A 16,860-nucleotide genomic window follows, 5' to 3' on the forward strand; every position below is an offset into this window, starting at 1 on the left:
GATGAAGGCACCTGATACTGGTTTTGGGATTGTGGTTGAGACTTTGACTGCGTTTGAATGCTTCATAGAAACAATCCTCTCTTTGACTCACCGTTAGCTTCGTCACCTTACAGGGCATGGATAAAAATTCCTACTCAAATAATAATCTAATAAAAAAAAAAAGAAAAAAAAAAGAAATCAAGAACAGCAGTCCAATAAGTGTTTCTGTAGGATCAATTTAAATACAGCTCTGACAGGAATAAATTATAGAATATAAAAGACAAATTATCAAATGAGATGCTAAGTAGGCAGAAAAGCTATTGATCCATCAAGCATTATTTACACAGATGGAAGTGCCCACTGACTCACAGCATGCTAGTCAGGTTAACCAACACTCACCATCAGCAAGAAACACATGAGGAGCTAACAGCCTACTAACTGCAACTAACAAGTTGCAAAAATGTCATAACATGTAGTGTTAAAATGTAGTTTAAGATGTAAATAAACAGTATCAATGCACAATTTAAATAGATGGGTGGTTTTAGTTAGTGAGTTAGTTAGTTAGTTAGTTAGTTTAAGTTATATTTGATGATAACTCAGGCTGCGATTAACACTGCTTACCTTACAGGGAATGGAAAAGTAAACTTTAAAAAACATGGCAGCCTCCACCATGGACCTATTATCATAGACATATGCCTATAACTAGCATAACTCAAAACTACAGCATACTGCGAGGTACAAACAACAAGAATTGCTGTATTAAGAGACAGACAGCGCAACATTGCCACCTAGTGACTCATACAGGCCACTGCATTATAAACGGATCAAACAAATAAGACTCAACTGTTTATTTTCTGAGCGTTGGGCGTGCTGGTAGGTCAATTTCATACATAAACAGAACCCGATATATTACACAATATTGTCTGTTTCCCCCTTATTCCAGTGTTAGGATTAGTTTTACCATAACTTCACAGCGATGAGAACGACATCAATCTTACTGATTTGTCTAGCTAATTAAGCTCAGACAGGTCCATTGGTTAATTAGAAACACTGGCTTATTTTATCATTACTGTTTTATTTTTATGTTTTACATTGTTTCCACCTTGCACACATTAAAGGCTTAAGCTGTAGCTTGTGTGACATATTCCAGTGTGAGTTTTTAGTTTTACCAAAACATTACAGGGCATGAGAACGACATCGATCTTAGCTAACGGTTAAACGTTAGCTTCATTCTGTTGAACTAATCCTTTATTCAATGAGCCTTAGACTCAAATGTGTGTGCCTTATCAACTAAAAACAAATAAAACAAAGAAAGATGTTGTTTGATATATGATATAAATCATATTTCACTTCAAAACCAGAGTTCAGACGAAGTAACGTTTCAGCACAGCTAGCTTGCCAAAGACGTTAAAGGGTAATTTGATGCCTCCGCGTGTGTCCTCAGGACTGTGCAGAGAGGAGGGAGGAGAGAGGCAGACAGGCAGCAGGCAGCCAGCAGGCACCGACCTCAGCAGCGGCAGCAGCATGACCAGAAACCTCCACAGCAAACAGACCTGACCACTGTGACACTGCAGCTCCTGTGGAAGTGAGACACGCCACGGCTTTTCGAGGCTGACACTTTTGTCAGATTTGCATAAACCCGGAGAGAGAAGCAAGAACAAGAACGACAACAAAAAACAAAAGCTCCAGCGGGCTCCGTCTGCTCCGCGCTTCAAAACCCTGATCAGGTCAGTCACCTTCCGCTCGGTTTACAGCGTGCTGAGTGCGATGTGAGTGTTGTGGCTGCTGGTTGCATGTCAACGCGCTTAATAACCACCTCGTAAACTTAAATTAATTTGTCAACACTGTAGTCTGTTTGTTTTTTTTAAGTGTACAGGAAACAAATCCTATAAATCTCTATAAAAACCTACCACTAATGACAAATTAGTTATCTGAACTTGTTGAAAGACATTCAAACTGAAAACCTCTTGATGTATCCATCCATGTGAAATGTTCCTGACACGGCGGGATGTGATCATCTTGTTAAGGTGGACACTTTGTGGAGAGTGACAGGCTGCCAGTGGCCACAGTCAGGGGGTGGTTATGTTTGGGGTGGAGAGGTGGAGGGGGAGGGAGGGGGGGGGGTGCTGTCAGAGGACTGACAACTGGCACACAGTCAGGTGTTGGTCCATAGTGTGCCTGTGGGCCATAGTGTGAGCGTGAGTCTGACATGCAAACACCAAGCAGAGATTTTAGCCATCAAAATGGTCACAACTGCTCAGGTAAGAGACTGGCGCACTCCCTCTGAGGTTACCGCGCCTCGCACTTTTAAACAGCAATCCCATTAAGGGGGTGGATTCGTATGAGTTACAAAGATGTTTTATTTAATCTGTGTACTTTAAATATTCTTCTCTCGTGTCTTTTTTATCTTCTGTCCTGTTGTGGGGGAACATCAGATATTGCACAACGCCCAGGCACTTCTGTGTTTTCTGAATTGACTGGAAAGTCTTGGTCGTGACTCAGCAATAATGTGGACACAAGCGCCCGGCACTGACTTCTGTGTGAGGGTTGCTTTGTGGCTCCGTGGTGGCTGATTTGAACTGGCCTGTTGCTGTTTTATTATGATGTAATAATGGCACTCGGACGGTGAATTTCCAACATCAAACATTTGTTATACAATGCTCAGACTTTCACTGCTGACGGTTGGTCTAGATGTTCACCATATCTGTGGACGTCTTTCTCGATCACTTTGTGGGAATATCATGTCAATAATCTGATCCTTCTGGGAACAATCAGGGAGAACTTAAACAGAATTATTTGGATATTTTAAAGCAAATAGTTTTACCTATATAAAGCTATTTAAGATATTTTTGACTCTTGATATTCATAGGTTGTACGCGTCTTTTGACGCTTACAGAATCATACAGTGTCTTTGCCTGTTTTTGTTTGACATTGGTCAAATACAGACCATCTATCTATCTATCTATCTATCTATCTATCTATCTATCTATCTATCAGCATCTTTTGAAATAAGCTGCCACTTACGTAAAGTAAATGCTGTTCGTAATAAATGTGCTTAGACATGCCAAACCAACTGTGTGGTCTTTAAGAGGCAAACAGTAATCTGTAATACCAATAGCCACATGTGTATAAAAAAAAAAAATGACAAAAAGTCGGATAAACAAAAGGTAAATAATAGTTTTTCATCTTCAGATGCTCTCTAAAAGCTGTCCAGATGCTGACAATAAATTTCATTTAAAAAAAGGGAGGTAATTGTACGAATCAACACTTCTTTAAAAGTTGAATTCTTAGATTTGAGTAACAGGTTTTTACAGATGATAACATAATGATTTGATAGCAGGGACATTACTCACCAAACCAATGCCATGAATGTTGAAGCATTTGCCAGAGTGATATCATGTGTTTTAGGTTCATTTAAGGTTAAAATGTCACCACAAATGTTATATGGCTATTTTAGAGTTGGAGAACTTGTGATTGATTTGTGGTTGAGAAACAATCTGTTTTGGAGAAGTTAAAAAAGGTCATTTCTCTGGTTTAAAGTCCTCATCTGGATAAATGTCATGATATCCCTTTCATACTTTAATGTGATGATTTAGAATTTATGTGGCATTGGGCACAGTTGTTTGCTCTTTCTCACGTATTTGTGTATCAATTGCTAATTTTTTTGACAGCTGTTTGAGTTTTTGATCATTAACAGACTGAATGTAGAAACTTGTGTCTAGCACAATATCTGATTAAAATCTTCTGAGACAGGAAATCACATATCATATGTGTTTTGTAATCTCTACATGAGGTGCTTTAAGTCTGACTGTCTGACTTAAGTGTTGATACAGCACCAGTTGGTGATTTATTCCTGATCAAGTTATATAATTGCTAAAGAGCTGTGTGTACAGTATGTGTGTGTGAATGACTGAGACAGATTTGGACTTTGCTCTGTTGTCATAAACGGAAGGAGTGTCTTGACATACCATGCTATGTTTATGTTGTCCCTCACACGGCTCGAAAGGCGATGTCTAACTCTGCAGACAACACGGTTCCACGCAAAGCTTTGTTTGAGTTGGTATAAAGACAGAACTCAGGTTTTCAAAGACGCCTCCACTGCAGGATTCGTCTTGGTTTTGAAAATCTGTGTTTATTTAAAGTACAGGAAGCAACAGGTTCCAGTCTTCTGAGAAGTTGTTTGCGACGGCTTTAAAAGGTTGTGTATATGAAACCCCTGTAAGGGCTAAACATAATCACTGCATGAAAGGAAGGAAGATGAACAGCACACATATCTGTACAAATACACCGAGAAATATAAAGAGTGATGCACTCGGTTCAGCCCACAGATAGTTAACCACTCTTGCCTCTACACCGCTGACATCCTGGTGTTTTTACTCAGCTTTTCTTATGGTTAATGCAAACAGGCCACCTTTGATTAAATTTTATCAGATGACATTGAGACAATGTTGACCCAGTTAACTTAAAGGCTAATCATTTCACAATTTCTGGAAGCAACATTTTTTGCTGCGGACTTGGATTTATTTTTACAACAAATAAATAGTGGCACGCAGCCGGTTGTTTGCTGACAAAAGTTAATTTAGTCTCTGTCGTACTCTGTATTAGCACAGTATCCTATTTGAAGTGTCCTCCTGAATTTATGTAAATTATATTTTAATTAATGATGAGTTGGGATTAAGATAGATAACAAGACCTTTTCGCTGTGTTTATTTTTTTTTGCATTGTTGTAGCGATAGATCTCACATCCAGTATAACTACAGAGTCTGTAATGGTGAGTAGGAGTTGAACAAGGCAATCCTATTCTAATTCTATCTTTAGCTTTTAAAATATTCTGTTGGGCAAATGTGTGTCAACTAGTTTGACTCAAAAGCTGAGAATACTGCATGTTTTTTTTCTTCTTTTATTTACATATTGTCAACAGAGCCTACGTAACATTTTTCGACATGAATCAGTTGTTACTGTTACACCTGTTCACATTTTCTCTTTTTCTCAACAATGACCAGATGTGGTGGAGACAAAGTGCTTTAGTCACAAACACGTTTTGAGCATCTGAGAAGTGACTCATGTTTATGACAACATCAAAGAACATTTTCAGTTCTCACCTCTTCACACTTTGTATTAAATGCAGTCTTGATGAGAAAAGAGCACACAATAATGCAAGGTGTGAATATGACTTCTCCTCAGGCATGTCTCTTTTTTAATTTGGATTCAGTGGATGAATCAAAACATTATTGAGTCTTGAAAATATTGAAAAAATCCCATTACACTTTCCTTAAGACAACATTGATCTTGTCATCAGATTAAGAAGCTGGTTGTAGAGAATTCCACATCTTTCTTTGAAAATTAGAAGTGACTAATATTCCAAAACAGTTGCTAATTATGTTTCTGTCAATGCATTTTTGTTTTTTGATTAATAAAGTGGTGCATATATACACTATACATATTGGTATACAGTATACACTGGAAGTCAGTACTGATAAATAATTTGATTTATCATCTTTGTTGTATAAATTAAATTGTGGTTTCTATCATATAGTTTAATTACTCACTGAGTAAACAAGTCTAGTCCAAATTTTTGATAACCGCAATTGTTCATGTAAACCATTGTCCTGTGTAGTAAGGGGTTATTGCCATCATTTGGGATACAACTCATCTTGTTTCCACCTTCAAATAAAGAGGTTTAGATAATTTGGCGTGTGATTATCTGACCGACTGTGCCTCTTGTCCTGTCACACTTTATTTTATCGCTCTCATCGTGTTTTGAGATGGCAGCAACTTATCTGAGTAAAATTCTATCATAACTAAAAGAAATGATGGCCAAAATTCAGCTACCGTTGTGCTTTAGTTTTGCATCCTCCCAAACCAATTCACCATTTAATGAATTACCAAAATACAACCGACACACAGTGAAGCTGAAGCTTTTGAGGACCTTTAGGGGTCTGGGCCAGTTCTCCAGTCGTGAGTTCACCCATGCTCACACAAACATAAAGACACACGTCAACTGACACAAATAAACACTAAAACGAAGACTTTTCCTTGCCAGTGCACTTTAACTTAGATATGTTTTTCAACAGACAGGGATATCGAGCAACCTTTGTCCTAAATTCCCTTTAGAAACATGTGGGAGCAAACAGCAGCTCCTCAGGTCAAAACCTCGGCCTCTAGTTGGAACTAAGACTGACTCAGACTTTATGTGCGCAAGGTTCTCCATGGGTTTAATGCTTGAGACATTAGTAGTTCAGGTCCCGCTAAGGATGATGAATCTGCCCCCTCAATTTCAAATTGGTTAATAATGGTTAAATGCCAAAGGATCATGGAAATGAAAGAGGAACAATGACTGTAAATAGCTTTCACTCATCCTGGAAACTTTTTGTACCTCTTCTTGTCATTGGCTGTTCTTTAATGATTTTAGATAATTCGACAGATCTCTCAGTCCCGTTGCTGTTCTTTCACCCGTCGAACTATCCTTTCTCGCACCCATATTATTTCAATAATGACAGGGCGGGAGATTTACGTTTCTGTATTTCTGTTCATTGTTGAAGCAGAAGGTCCTTTTCAAACAGGCAACTTGCCAACTGAAATGACAACAGCAACAATTTTGTCAGTTGTAGCCAGCTAATTAAACTCACACAGGTCCATTGGTTAATAATAAACACTGGCTGATGTTTTTTTATTATTATTGTTTCCAGCTGGCTCACATTAAAAGCTTAAGCTGTAGCTTGTGTCACAGGTGTAAAGTCTGCATCCTCACTGAAGGATGAACCACACAGAGGACATGAAAATAAAGAAACAACACTGTCCTTGCAGTTTAGAGGTAGTTAGTACCATACGGTATGATGAAGAGAATCAGATCCGACTACTGCAAACAAGACATGGCTACTAACACTACCATCAACACTCAACAAGTAGTGAGCAGGCCAAGCTGTCACTCAGTTGGGGACTACTACACAGTGGATATCCTAGTCATTAACGGGGCTCGTCCTTTGTTAACATAAAGGAGGAGGCTAACTATTGCAGCTAGGGTTTGGCGATTAGAGTCCAGTGATGGTTGGTTTCTTGGGGGATTTCCATCATTTTGCTAGCTTAACGGTCTTCCGCTGAAGAGCGAAGTCAGAAACAAATCAGCAACAGAGTCTCCTTGAGTGAGCTAATTCAGGAGCACAGTGAACACCCCCTGAGCCAAAGAGTGAGATTACTGGTAGCCAAAAGCAGGATGTCAGTGTGTACAGCCAGAATATTTCAGCATCTAACTCAGTTAATCAAGGTTGTATTTCAACCAAATCAGAGCTGATTGTTGATTATTTTGGTCACATCCCGCTGCTGAATGTGCGGTGGGAGTCGTTCATGAGTCAGTTCGTGAGGGCCAGGTAACGAAATTAACCGGATTATTTAAATAACCATAATTTATATCACAAGTATGAGGAGAGAGGACATTGCCACCCTGTGCATGCTGCACACATACCTCTATGAATATTTCAAGAATTGCCAGTTGTTGAGCTGATGATGTTGAGACAGTTGGAAAATTTTAAGATATCCACCTTATTCCTGACTTTGTGAGTTTACCCATGGTTCATAGCGATATTTGGTTATGCTCTTCCGGTTGAGCTGGTTGACCTCGGCGTTTACACTAACGTAGCTGTCATGCTCGCTCTAAAACCCGGCTTTTTAACACAAAGAAAGCGACAGAATGGATAAAAATCGGCGGTGGATACACAGAACAGATGTTTTAATAAGTCATGAGGACAGTTCTCACGGAGTTGGCAGATGACATGAAGCATTAGCCCGGCATTAGCATGACGTTAGCTACGTCGATGTAGCTAACGTCGGGCTAATGCTTATCTTATATTTTCTGAAGGTGTTGACGGTGGAGAATTACGCAGTTACAAAAGCACAGAAGCATACAACTACCTGCACAGTAACAACATAGGGAAAGTACTGTTGAAGAAACACAGCAAGTTATTTCTGAAGGCAGCAGTAGAGTCCAGCCACAGCGTCAATCAAGCTAAACATACAGCGTGGATAATGCTGAAGGAAAGTGAAGTCGTGGAGACAGGCGGCTGCTCGGACGTTGCCGGGTTAGGGAAGTCATGCAGTCATGCAGCAGCTATACTGTGGAAGATATTCAGAAACCCAAATATTTATTTTAGTGTCAAAGCCGCGAGCCGCGCTAGTCTCTGTTCCTCCTTCCTCAGCATGGCGTGTAGGGCGCAGGGCACGGACAAGTTTGACTAAGTTGTTGATGTACTACACGAGACGTTTCTGAAAAAAACTTAAATTTTCATGAATTGTTGTGGCAACCAACAACGGCACATGTTGTACCTGAGCTCATTTTCAAAACAATTTAGCACTTATGACCTAACGCTAGTTGTTTAGGGCTAGCTTAGTGGCAGCGGCCATCATGCAGTTGCAAGGCAACCGGAAACAGAAAACCGCCGGCGGAAGTAGTTATCTGTCATGGCAGCCCCCATAGGCTTCTGAGGAAACAGGTGGATTGCCCAACCCAGTTACATTACAGCTCACAAAGACATGTTGAATGTTCAATCAATTCCATACACCTTAGTACCTCATGTAAATTTGATTTGCAAAGGAATAAAACATGTACTCCCTCATCTTCCTCAAAACAGCACCATGCACAATGTGTTTAACGTGTGAATACAGTTGGTTTGACAATGACAGGGAGGGAGTGAGCGAACGGTCAATTGTTGGGCCAACTCTGGCACTCATTTTTGTCATGCCAAACCTTCCTTTTTCACAGACAATTCTAAATCAGTTTCTTTTGCATACACCTTTCCTGGCACACGTGTTTACAGTACGTTCTGTGAATGAGAGTCACGTCATGTGTTGTATTGTTATTGTCCTGCTAAACAGCAGCTGAAGGCAGCACACTCCGGTCTTTTCCTCTCCGCTTCGAGGAACAGGGCATGACCCTTCCCACTCCGTACCTCTCCCTCTTCCTACCGCATTGCCCTCCTCCCCTCTCCCCGTCTCTGTCCAAACGCAAGTTTAGCCATTCTCACTCAGCTCCTAAGGTCATCCTCAAGCAACGTGATCATTAACCTAGGAGACGTCATCATAAATGACAATCATTCTCCTTCTCTTTCTAGCCATCATGCCTTGTTTTCAAAGCAACACCTCTCAGGCTTAGAGGTGTGTGTATGTTTGTGTTAATGTATGCGGGTGTGTGAGACGAAGATAGATTGGCCTGATTTGGTTCTCCCGTCATAAATGGAAGGAGTGCCCCGAACACTGCTTTGTTTACGCTGTGTACACATGTGTCCTCATACACATATGTCTTTCAGTGTGACAGTATGGCACATATACGTTTATGTACATCTGTGTGTGTGTGTGAGTGCGCAAGTAAGTGTGAGGCCTTGACAGCATGCAGCGGTCCTTCCCCTTATCCAGCGAGGAAGCTCTTGAGGCTCTAGAGACTCATCAACTATTAACTCATAACTATTTCGAGGAATTGGGGGAAAGTTCACGCCCTCAGATTATTGTTAAAACTGCAGATTCCCAGACACACACACACAGACAAACACACACACAAAAATATACTACAACTGTGGGTGCTCTCTCTTCCTCTCAGTGTCCCTCTTTACATGCGTCTGGATACTGACCTGCTCATGCTGAGTTTGAATAGTTTCAGTGTACTTATATGCCCTTGCATGTGTGTGTTTGTCATTAAATGTCTGTCTTTGTTTGCATGAAAGGGCTCGATATGTTTCTTTACAATTCCCCAGAGTGCTGTTCACTGGACTTCTGTCACCATGCCGCCTGTAATACAAGGTCCACCTCACGTCCCATTCACATTATGATTCTGACAGTGGTGTAGAACATATCCTGATCTTCAGTGTAAATCTGGCAAGAATAGCCTTTCCATCACAATCACAATGGATAATTAAATTATGTGACAAAGGTCAACTTCACTGGGACCTCATTATGTGAAAAGTTTTCTGGCAATGCCATGGATTGACTTGAGCACGGAGGTATAACACCACAAGGCAGTGATTCTAGCTTGTTTTATTTTTTGCTAAGTTAGAGCAGGGGCTCACTTTCTGATTGTTGAGCTGATTATATCTTTGATTTGGGTGTGACGACTAAACAAACCCAGGCTGTCCGAGTCTGTTCACACTGTTGACAGTTGGAAGATAAAATCATCCAGTGTGGTGTTCTAGTCATTGGTCTCCTTATTTGGTCTCTGCCTGTCGTTTTCTTATTATTGTGTATTAACAAGTTAGAGATTTACCGATTCATTGCAGATACCAAGGAGATCTAGCAGGTTTAATATGTGTATCTGCCGGTGACTTCGTTTTTGACCAGGAATGGAAGAATACCAGGAAAGTACTAGACAAGTAAAGTTATAAAGTTAGAAAATGATCTTGTCTCGCACATGAACTCCTGTCTTGCACAGTGTCTTGCGGTATGGCTTCCACATGATTTTTGTTGCCTGTAGTCTGAAGACCAGACAGACTTACCGGGGATTCCTCCTGAAAAGTCTTGTAATGTCTTACCTTTTGTGCTGATCACTCGTGTACTGACAACTTCAAAATGCCCTTTTGTAAGATTGACAGTTGTGTAATGTGAACAGCACAGAAATCTGCCGACTTTGAAAGTCGTAACGTGTTTCGGCGGCATGAGAGGTAATGGTAGGTGTATTTTTTAAACTTTGGACATGAGAAAACCAGCTCTTCCAAGTTTTTGTTTTAAGCTACATCATTTGCCTTTTGGTTCTAGCTCCATACTTAATGCAAAGACACAAGAGTGAAATTGATCGTCTCATCTAACCCTTCAGCAAAAATGTGAATGAATGTGAATGTGTATGTTATCATACCTTTCAGCCAGACTTCACTTCTGTTCTGCTTTAGCAATTCGTCACTGCTCCACATTTCTGCTGGCTCACTGAAAAAACATGATGCCGCCCCTTGGCGACACCAGCTAGAGCGCAGCCACTTATGAAACTTTTAGTGAGAACCCACTAAAGTAAGAGTTTAGCTCGGTTAGTAAAGCTGAGTTTTCACTGATCAGAGGAAAAACAGTTCTTGGCTCTTGTTACAGGGTGTTTCATTGTCATCGGGTCTCACACTTAATGTATGGCGCATGATCAGTTTCAACTTAAAAACCGTGTCTCTTGATATGTTGAAAAACTAACTGTATGATATGATCTGATGAGTCAGTTTGTCACACCTGAGGTATTCTAGATGCAGTTTCAACTTGTCCCAGAGGTTTTCAATAGGGCTGTCAAACGATAAATTTTTTTAATCGCGATTAATCGCATTTTGTCCATAGTTAACTCGCGATTAATCGCAAATTAAACGCAATTTTTTTGGCACATTTTTTTCTGTTCTAAATGTACCTTGATGTATTTTTTAATGTTCTTAATACTTTTAACAACATAAGAAAGGGCAAATATGCTTGCATTATGAACATTTTTGGCGGGGGGGGGGGGGCTCTCTGCATCTGCCCTGTGTTTGGCTTGCAAGTGATATTTGAGACTCAATGTACTTCGATGGTAAGTCATTTCATGTCGATAGTACATGCAGATAACTTTTGTCCTATCGACCGAACCATCTGGCAGTGTTTCGAAAGTAGTTTGCCGTTCATACCGTAAATGACCAAATAATATACGGGTTTCAATTATCCACAGGGTCCCTTTAAACGCCGGTGCAGATGTATATTTTGGTAAATAACTGCCGGTTCCAAATAAATGTCGGGTCTAATTTTTTATTTTTTTAAAAATTAAGGAAGAAGAGGTGTCCACTGACACTGCACGTTTTTCTTCGTCGCCTTTTTCACGCAGTTTGCTGCTTTCTGTCAGTCAGTATCACACTGATGATCGCCATGGCTCCGGTGCAGCAAAACAATAAAAAGTACCACTTGAAATTCAAACTTTCTGTTAAAATATGCAGAGGAAAACTCGGGAGAAGCAGCCGCTAGATGTTTCTCTGTCGACCAGAAGAGAGTGAGAGAAACGGAGCTTGAGCGTCTGTCCGAGGAGGACATCAACAGGGCCAGGCTGCCTGCTGGAGGGAGGAAGAAGGCTAGCGAGGAGCCTGAGATAAACATGCGGGGATGAGTTATCAGCAAACGGGCACGCCACGAGAGAGTGTCCCGCAGAATGATCAGGACGATGGAGAAACAAATGTCCGCCACCATGAGTGACAGCAGAGATGAGGAGTTTGCAGCGAGTGCTGGTTGGCTGAATCGTTTCCTCCGCCGCAACAGCTTCACTTACAGGAGGATGCCAGAGAATTCACAGAGAAGCTGGAGAAGTTTGTAATGTTTTCATCCAGGATTATTGTGAGGAAGGAATTAAACGCCTGTCCCAAATTGCCTTTTGGTCTGTTAAGTGATTGAAACAACTAAACCCCCTGGCTATTATTTGGTATTTTACGGTAAGTCCTTTCTCAATTTCCTCACTTTTCAGTCAACCGTGTTTTTCCCGAACCGCCAACCCTGCTGCATCTTCTTCTGATTCCCTTTCTGCCACCCTCTGGATCAAGACTACAGGTGCCACTGACGGCCGTAAATCTTTCAATGCGCGTTTTGTTTTTTGTTTTTTTATACCGAGCGTTAATCGCGCTTTAAAAAAATTAACGGCGTTAAGAGGATGTTGCGTTAACGCGTTATTAACGCGTTAACTTTGACAGCCCTAGTTTTCAACCTATAGTACCCTACTGTATCTTTGTCAAACTGTTCAACATGGTGGTAGATCTGTCATCGTGTGGACTGCCACTCTCCGTGAGCCTTTAGGTTAGAATTTGCAAGGCTTTGAAACGGTCCCAAAGCAAGAAGGTGTTTTTATATGAAGATTTATGTCTGTACAGTGGGGATCGATATCAGTTTTATGAGCGCCGGGGCAACATATCAGATACATAGCAGTCACCTCATCTGTTCAGTCTTTTTCTAATTGTCTTTGCATTGTTTGAAGGGATTGGTTACTCTCTCAGTGCACATGTGTGGTATGAGATTGAAAGCTTGACCCTACCTGTCCAACTTTACCTCCAAAATAACAGTGGTGAGTAAATGATTGACATTAGCAGACAAGCTTAGACCATGGGTGTGTGATGAGAACTGGATACAGGTTTTCATTACTATGAAAGTTGCTCAGTGGCACATGAAGTCACAAAAGCTCAAGTAGAAAATGAACTGGATGCTCCCCACAGCTTCTGCATTGTAAGGTCCAGCATGCACTCTAAAGACTTTATTGGAGATAAAGTTATTTGATGTGTGTAACCGGATTAGATGGATGAAATTCTGACAGTGAAAAGCCAAAAATGTTTCCACTGTTTTACAGCCTCTCCCTTACAATGTAAATGATTATTGATTAATGTATTTTTGGCTAATGTGCATCATGTGACAATGTTGCAATTACATGGTTCGGCCACTACGTCAAATTAGCTTTCAAGCCTGCCGCTCTTCCTGGAGGCTTTGGTTCAATTGGTCCGTCTCCTTCGTCGCATGCCCTTGATAATTGTTTGACCTTTAACTGGAGCGCTTTTGTGACACAAGTTTTGCTTTGCTTTTTTTTTGTGCATGCCTGCAAAGTCACGTAACTTAAATACAAACTGAAATGCAAGCAGAATTTTCCCGTTGTCACTGTCCAGAAAGAAGAAACCACTTCTCTCTGGTCTGACCTGAAAACGTGAGTGAACGTTGCTGCAATTTTATTCAGTAGAATTTGAACATTTTTATGGAGGCATACAGTCAGAGTGTTACTGGATGCTGTGCCTTTGAAAAGTTTATTTATTAAGGATAAGGCACATAAATCAACATCACTGTGAAGTATCAGATTTAGCCAAAGAGGCTTAATTTTGCTGTCCGACAACCAGATGTTCAATCATGTGAGATTATAAATAGCCTTCTATCATTATGACAGATTGTACTGTACTATATCTGTATAAATAAAAACAAGAAGGATCAACTTGCCGCTACAACTGCTGAAATCTGTTGACTCTCAGATAAAATTAGAATAATAAGGGACATGGTGAGCGTTCCTCTCAGTTTTTAAACCAGCAGCTCTCACATTCTGGTTAGAAAGTAGCTGCTATGATTTTCTCTTTAATTAAATCAGAGAAGCAGCATGCTTGTGTCGTGTTGGTATTGCATGAGGAGGCAGAAGTGAGTGCGTCACGGCTGTCACATCGACACTGAGTGACTGAACAGGGGGAGAGAAGTGCAACCAGAGAGGCATGATGAGGTCGCCTGTCAGAGTGAAGCAACAGGAAATCATCTGCATCTGATGTCTACCACTCTACGCACACACACACACACGCACACTCACACAAAGAGACTCACGCACACACACACACACACACACACACTTACACTGGAGAGACCATAAATACACTTTTACGCACATGGGCACACATACACAAGTTTAAACCGTATGATTAAGAAGAGACATCTAGACCTAAAAAAGAAATTAGTCATGAAAACCACACACATTTGCGCATGCACACACACACACACACACACAAAAACAAGCAGACCACATGATAGTTAGCTGTCTGAACTTCTGCTGAGCCCAGACTCTGTCAGAGAGAGAAAATATGTGTGTAGTTCCCTTTCTATCGGTCATCACTTCCTGAGGAAAAGCATGACCACACACACACACACATGCGCCCACGCGCGCGCACACACACACAGACACACACACACACACACACACCGGTCTCTATCTACTGTCACTGCCACTGTCACCTCGTTGCTGTTCAGTGAGCTGACACTGAACACTCTGAATTGAAACAGGAGGAACAGGGTGAGTGGACTGTCCTGTGCCCTGTCTGTCTGTTTGTGTGTGTGTGCGTGTGTGTGTGTGTGCGTGCGTGTGTGTGTGTGTGTGTGTTACTCAGTTCATCACGTTGAATCAATGCATGAGCTGTGGGTAGCTACATCTGATTAAAGGCTTTAGGTTGTCGGATAGATGCAGTGATACAACTGAATTTTTACCTTAGGTTGTGTGGTGAGTCTATTTCCACTTTTAGTTCAACGCGCAGACATCAGTGCTTTATCAGTGAGATACTGTGTGCCAACCAGTCTTGTCTGATATGCAGGTAATCTTCTCTCAGACACATTTTCAGGTCACAAGCTAGCCTGCGTTGTAGTTTGGCTTTAGTGAGCTTAAAAACACATAGTTCATAGATTTATTATCTCTAATTGGGCCAAACAACAGAAAATCTGTAACTAGGTCATGTGAGGCAGCGCTATAGCATTCTTCAGATAGTCTATTATTTTGTGTTTTTTCGTAATTGCATGAACCAGGTGCTCTTATGAAATAAAACCACAAGGTAGATGTAGACATGAAGTAGAAAGTAATTGTTTTAGGATTAAATCAAAAAGAAATAAAAGCTGCGTGTGCTTTTTTCAAAAATGCAGAAAAGCACATTTTCTTTAGTTTGAGCCCCATTAATGAGAAGTGTCCTGCTGACCTCAGTTTCACCTTATGTGATCCTCTTTCCTGGAAGTTGAAACTCAAAATTAGATGATAAACCAAATAGAAATCAGAGAGAAAGAAGAGGTTGTCTAGGCGCCGTCATACTCAGAGCTGTGCCAAGCAGACAGAGATTGTGTGGTTTTTAACCTCCTGTTGTGTCGAGCTTTGAAGTTCAGTGAGTAAATTCATTACCAACCGATCAAGTGGGTTTTCAGACACGAGGAGACTCTCGTTTTTGTCAAGAGGGCAGTCCAAACCTCTAGCTGACACCTTGTGTGAACGCAGTTTTCCATCACTCTCCTGTTTGATCGTTTAGGTGCAGAAAGGGGAAGGCCCTCTCAGGTGCCTGTAGTGGCTTCACACCACCAAACACCAAAAAAGTGCTAATTTCCTGAAGAGTGAGGGAGGATGGCTGCTTTTTCAGCTTTTCAACACTTCATGCAACTTTTTACAGACTTCTGTTTTTGATGCTCAGGCTTTTTCACAATTAAACAACAATGAAACAAAATGAAAATAAAATGACATTTTGTACATTTACATACGTATGTATATAGAAAATCACGTGGAACAAAATCTAAATAGAATCTGAGATTCAATTTAGAGCAGCAGCAGCATTTTAGGAGTACAATGTAAAATATAGGCTAATACTTTGACAGCCAGGTGAGTTATAGTAAGAAATGTAATGTACTGTAAAATGGAACTATAATGTGAACAGCTTGTGCGGTAATGTAGTATGCACATAAATATACAGTGTCTGTGAGCAGGGTGACTATATAGTGTGATGTAAAATAGATACATATCCTGTGATGTGTACGGTTACACACAGGTAGTAATAGGTGAGATGTACGAGTACGAGTAGTGGCAGCATAAATTACTCCAGTATAAAGCGACATCCGCGTGTCAGTGGTGTGAGTGGTGTGTCATGTGTGTGTCTCAACAATTAAATGTGTTAAATCAGCTCTGTAGAAACAAAGAACAGCATTATGACAACACATGATCTTTCCACCGTGTATCCCACAGTTTCCTCATGCTGGACTAACCAGGCAAGAACCAGGCCCACTTCATTTTATTTTTTTTTAAAAATGTTGTGGGGACTGTGAGGCAGACGTGCAGGCGGGCATACCTTTTTGTTTTAGTCATTGACACAGAACCACATGCTGTTTTACATGAAGAGGTCAGGAAGTCACAGAGCTCTGTGCACTTACTCCCACCGTCTCTGTAACAGACGCACACACACACACATACACACACAGACAGTCATACACATGAGGTGACTTTCATCTTAAAAATTACTTACTGTGCAAAAAAAACAAAAAACACACACACCTTCTTCTAGAGAGGAAGCAGCATAAAGGATGTTATAAAGCCAACTACGAGGAAACTTGTCAAGTGTTGAACTGAGCTAAATTAAGCGTATGTACAGCTCTGCTAGAGGGCACATATTTACA

The 16,860-nt window shown here is 40.8% G+C and overlaps 1 protein-coding gene across 7 annotated transcripts in view; it reads left to right on the forward strand.

Annotated features, from left to right (window-relative positions):
* Window positions 1-721: 721 nt before the first annotated feature.
* pparg (peroxisome proliferator-activated receptor gamma) overlaps window positions 722-16,860 on the forward strand; it is a 38,746-nt gene continuing 22,607 nt past the window's right edge. For 2 of the 7 annotated variants that reach the window (XM_030421188.1, XM_030421190.1), the window contains exons 1-2: window positions 722-852; window positions 1,424-1,706. Coding sequence is in view for 2 of the 7 variants with exons in the window: in XM_030421186.1 (XP_030277046.1) it covers window positions 2,189-2,240 (52 nt within the window). In the remaining 5 variants the exon portion in view is untranslated. Of the gene's footprint in view, window positions 853-1,347; window positions 1,707-2,144; window positions 2,241-7,574; window positions 7,579-14,716; window positions 14,738-16,860 lie in introns of those variants that run through there. The other 5 variants (XM_030421189.1, XM_030421186.1, XM_030421187.1 and 2 more) reach the window with 5 other exon arrangements.

Source organism: Sparus aurata, chromosome 6 (genome assembly GCF_900880675.1).
Source record: "Sparus aurata chromosome 6, fSpaAur1.1, whole genome shotgun sequence".
Taxonomy (NCBI): Eukaryota; Metazoa; Chordata; class Actinopteri; order Spariformes; family Sparidae; genus Sparus; species Sparus aurata.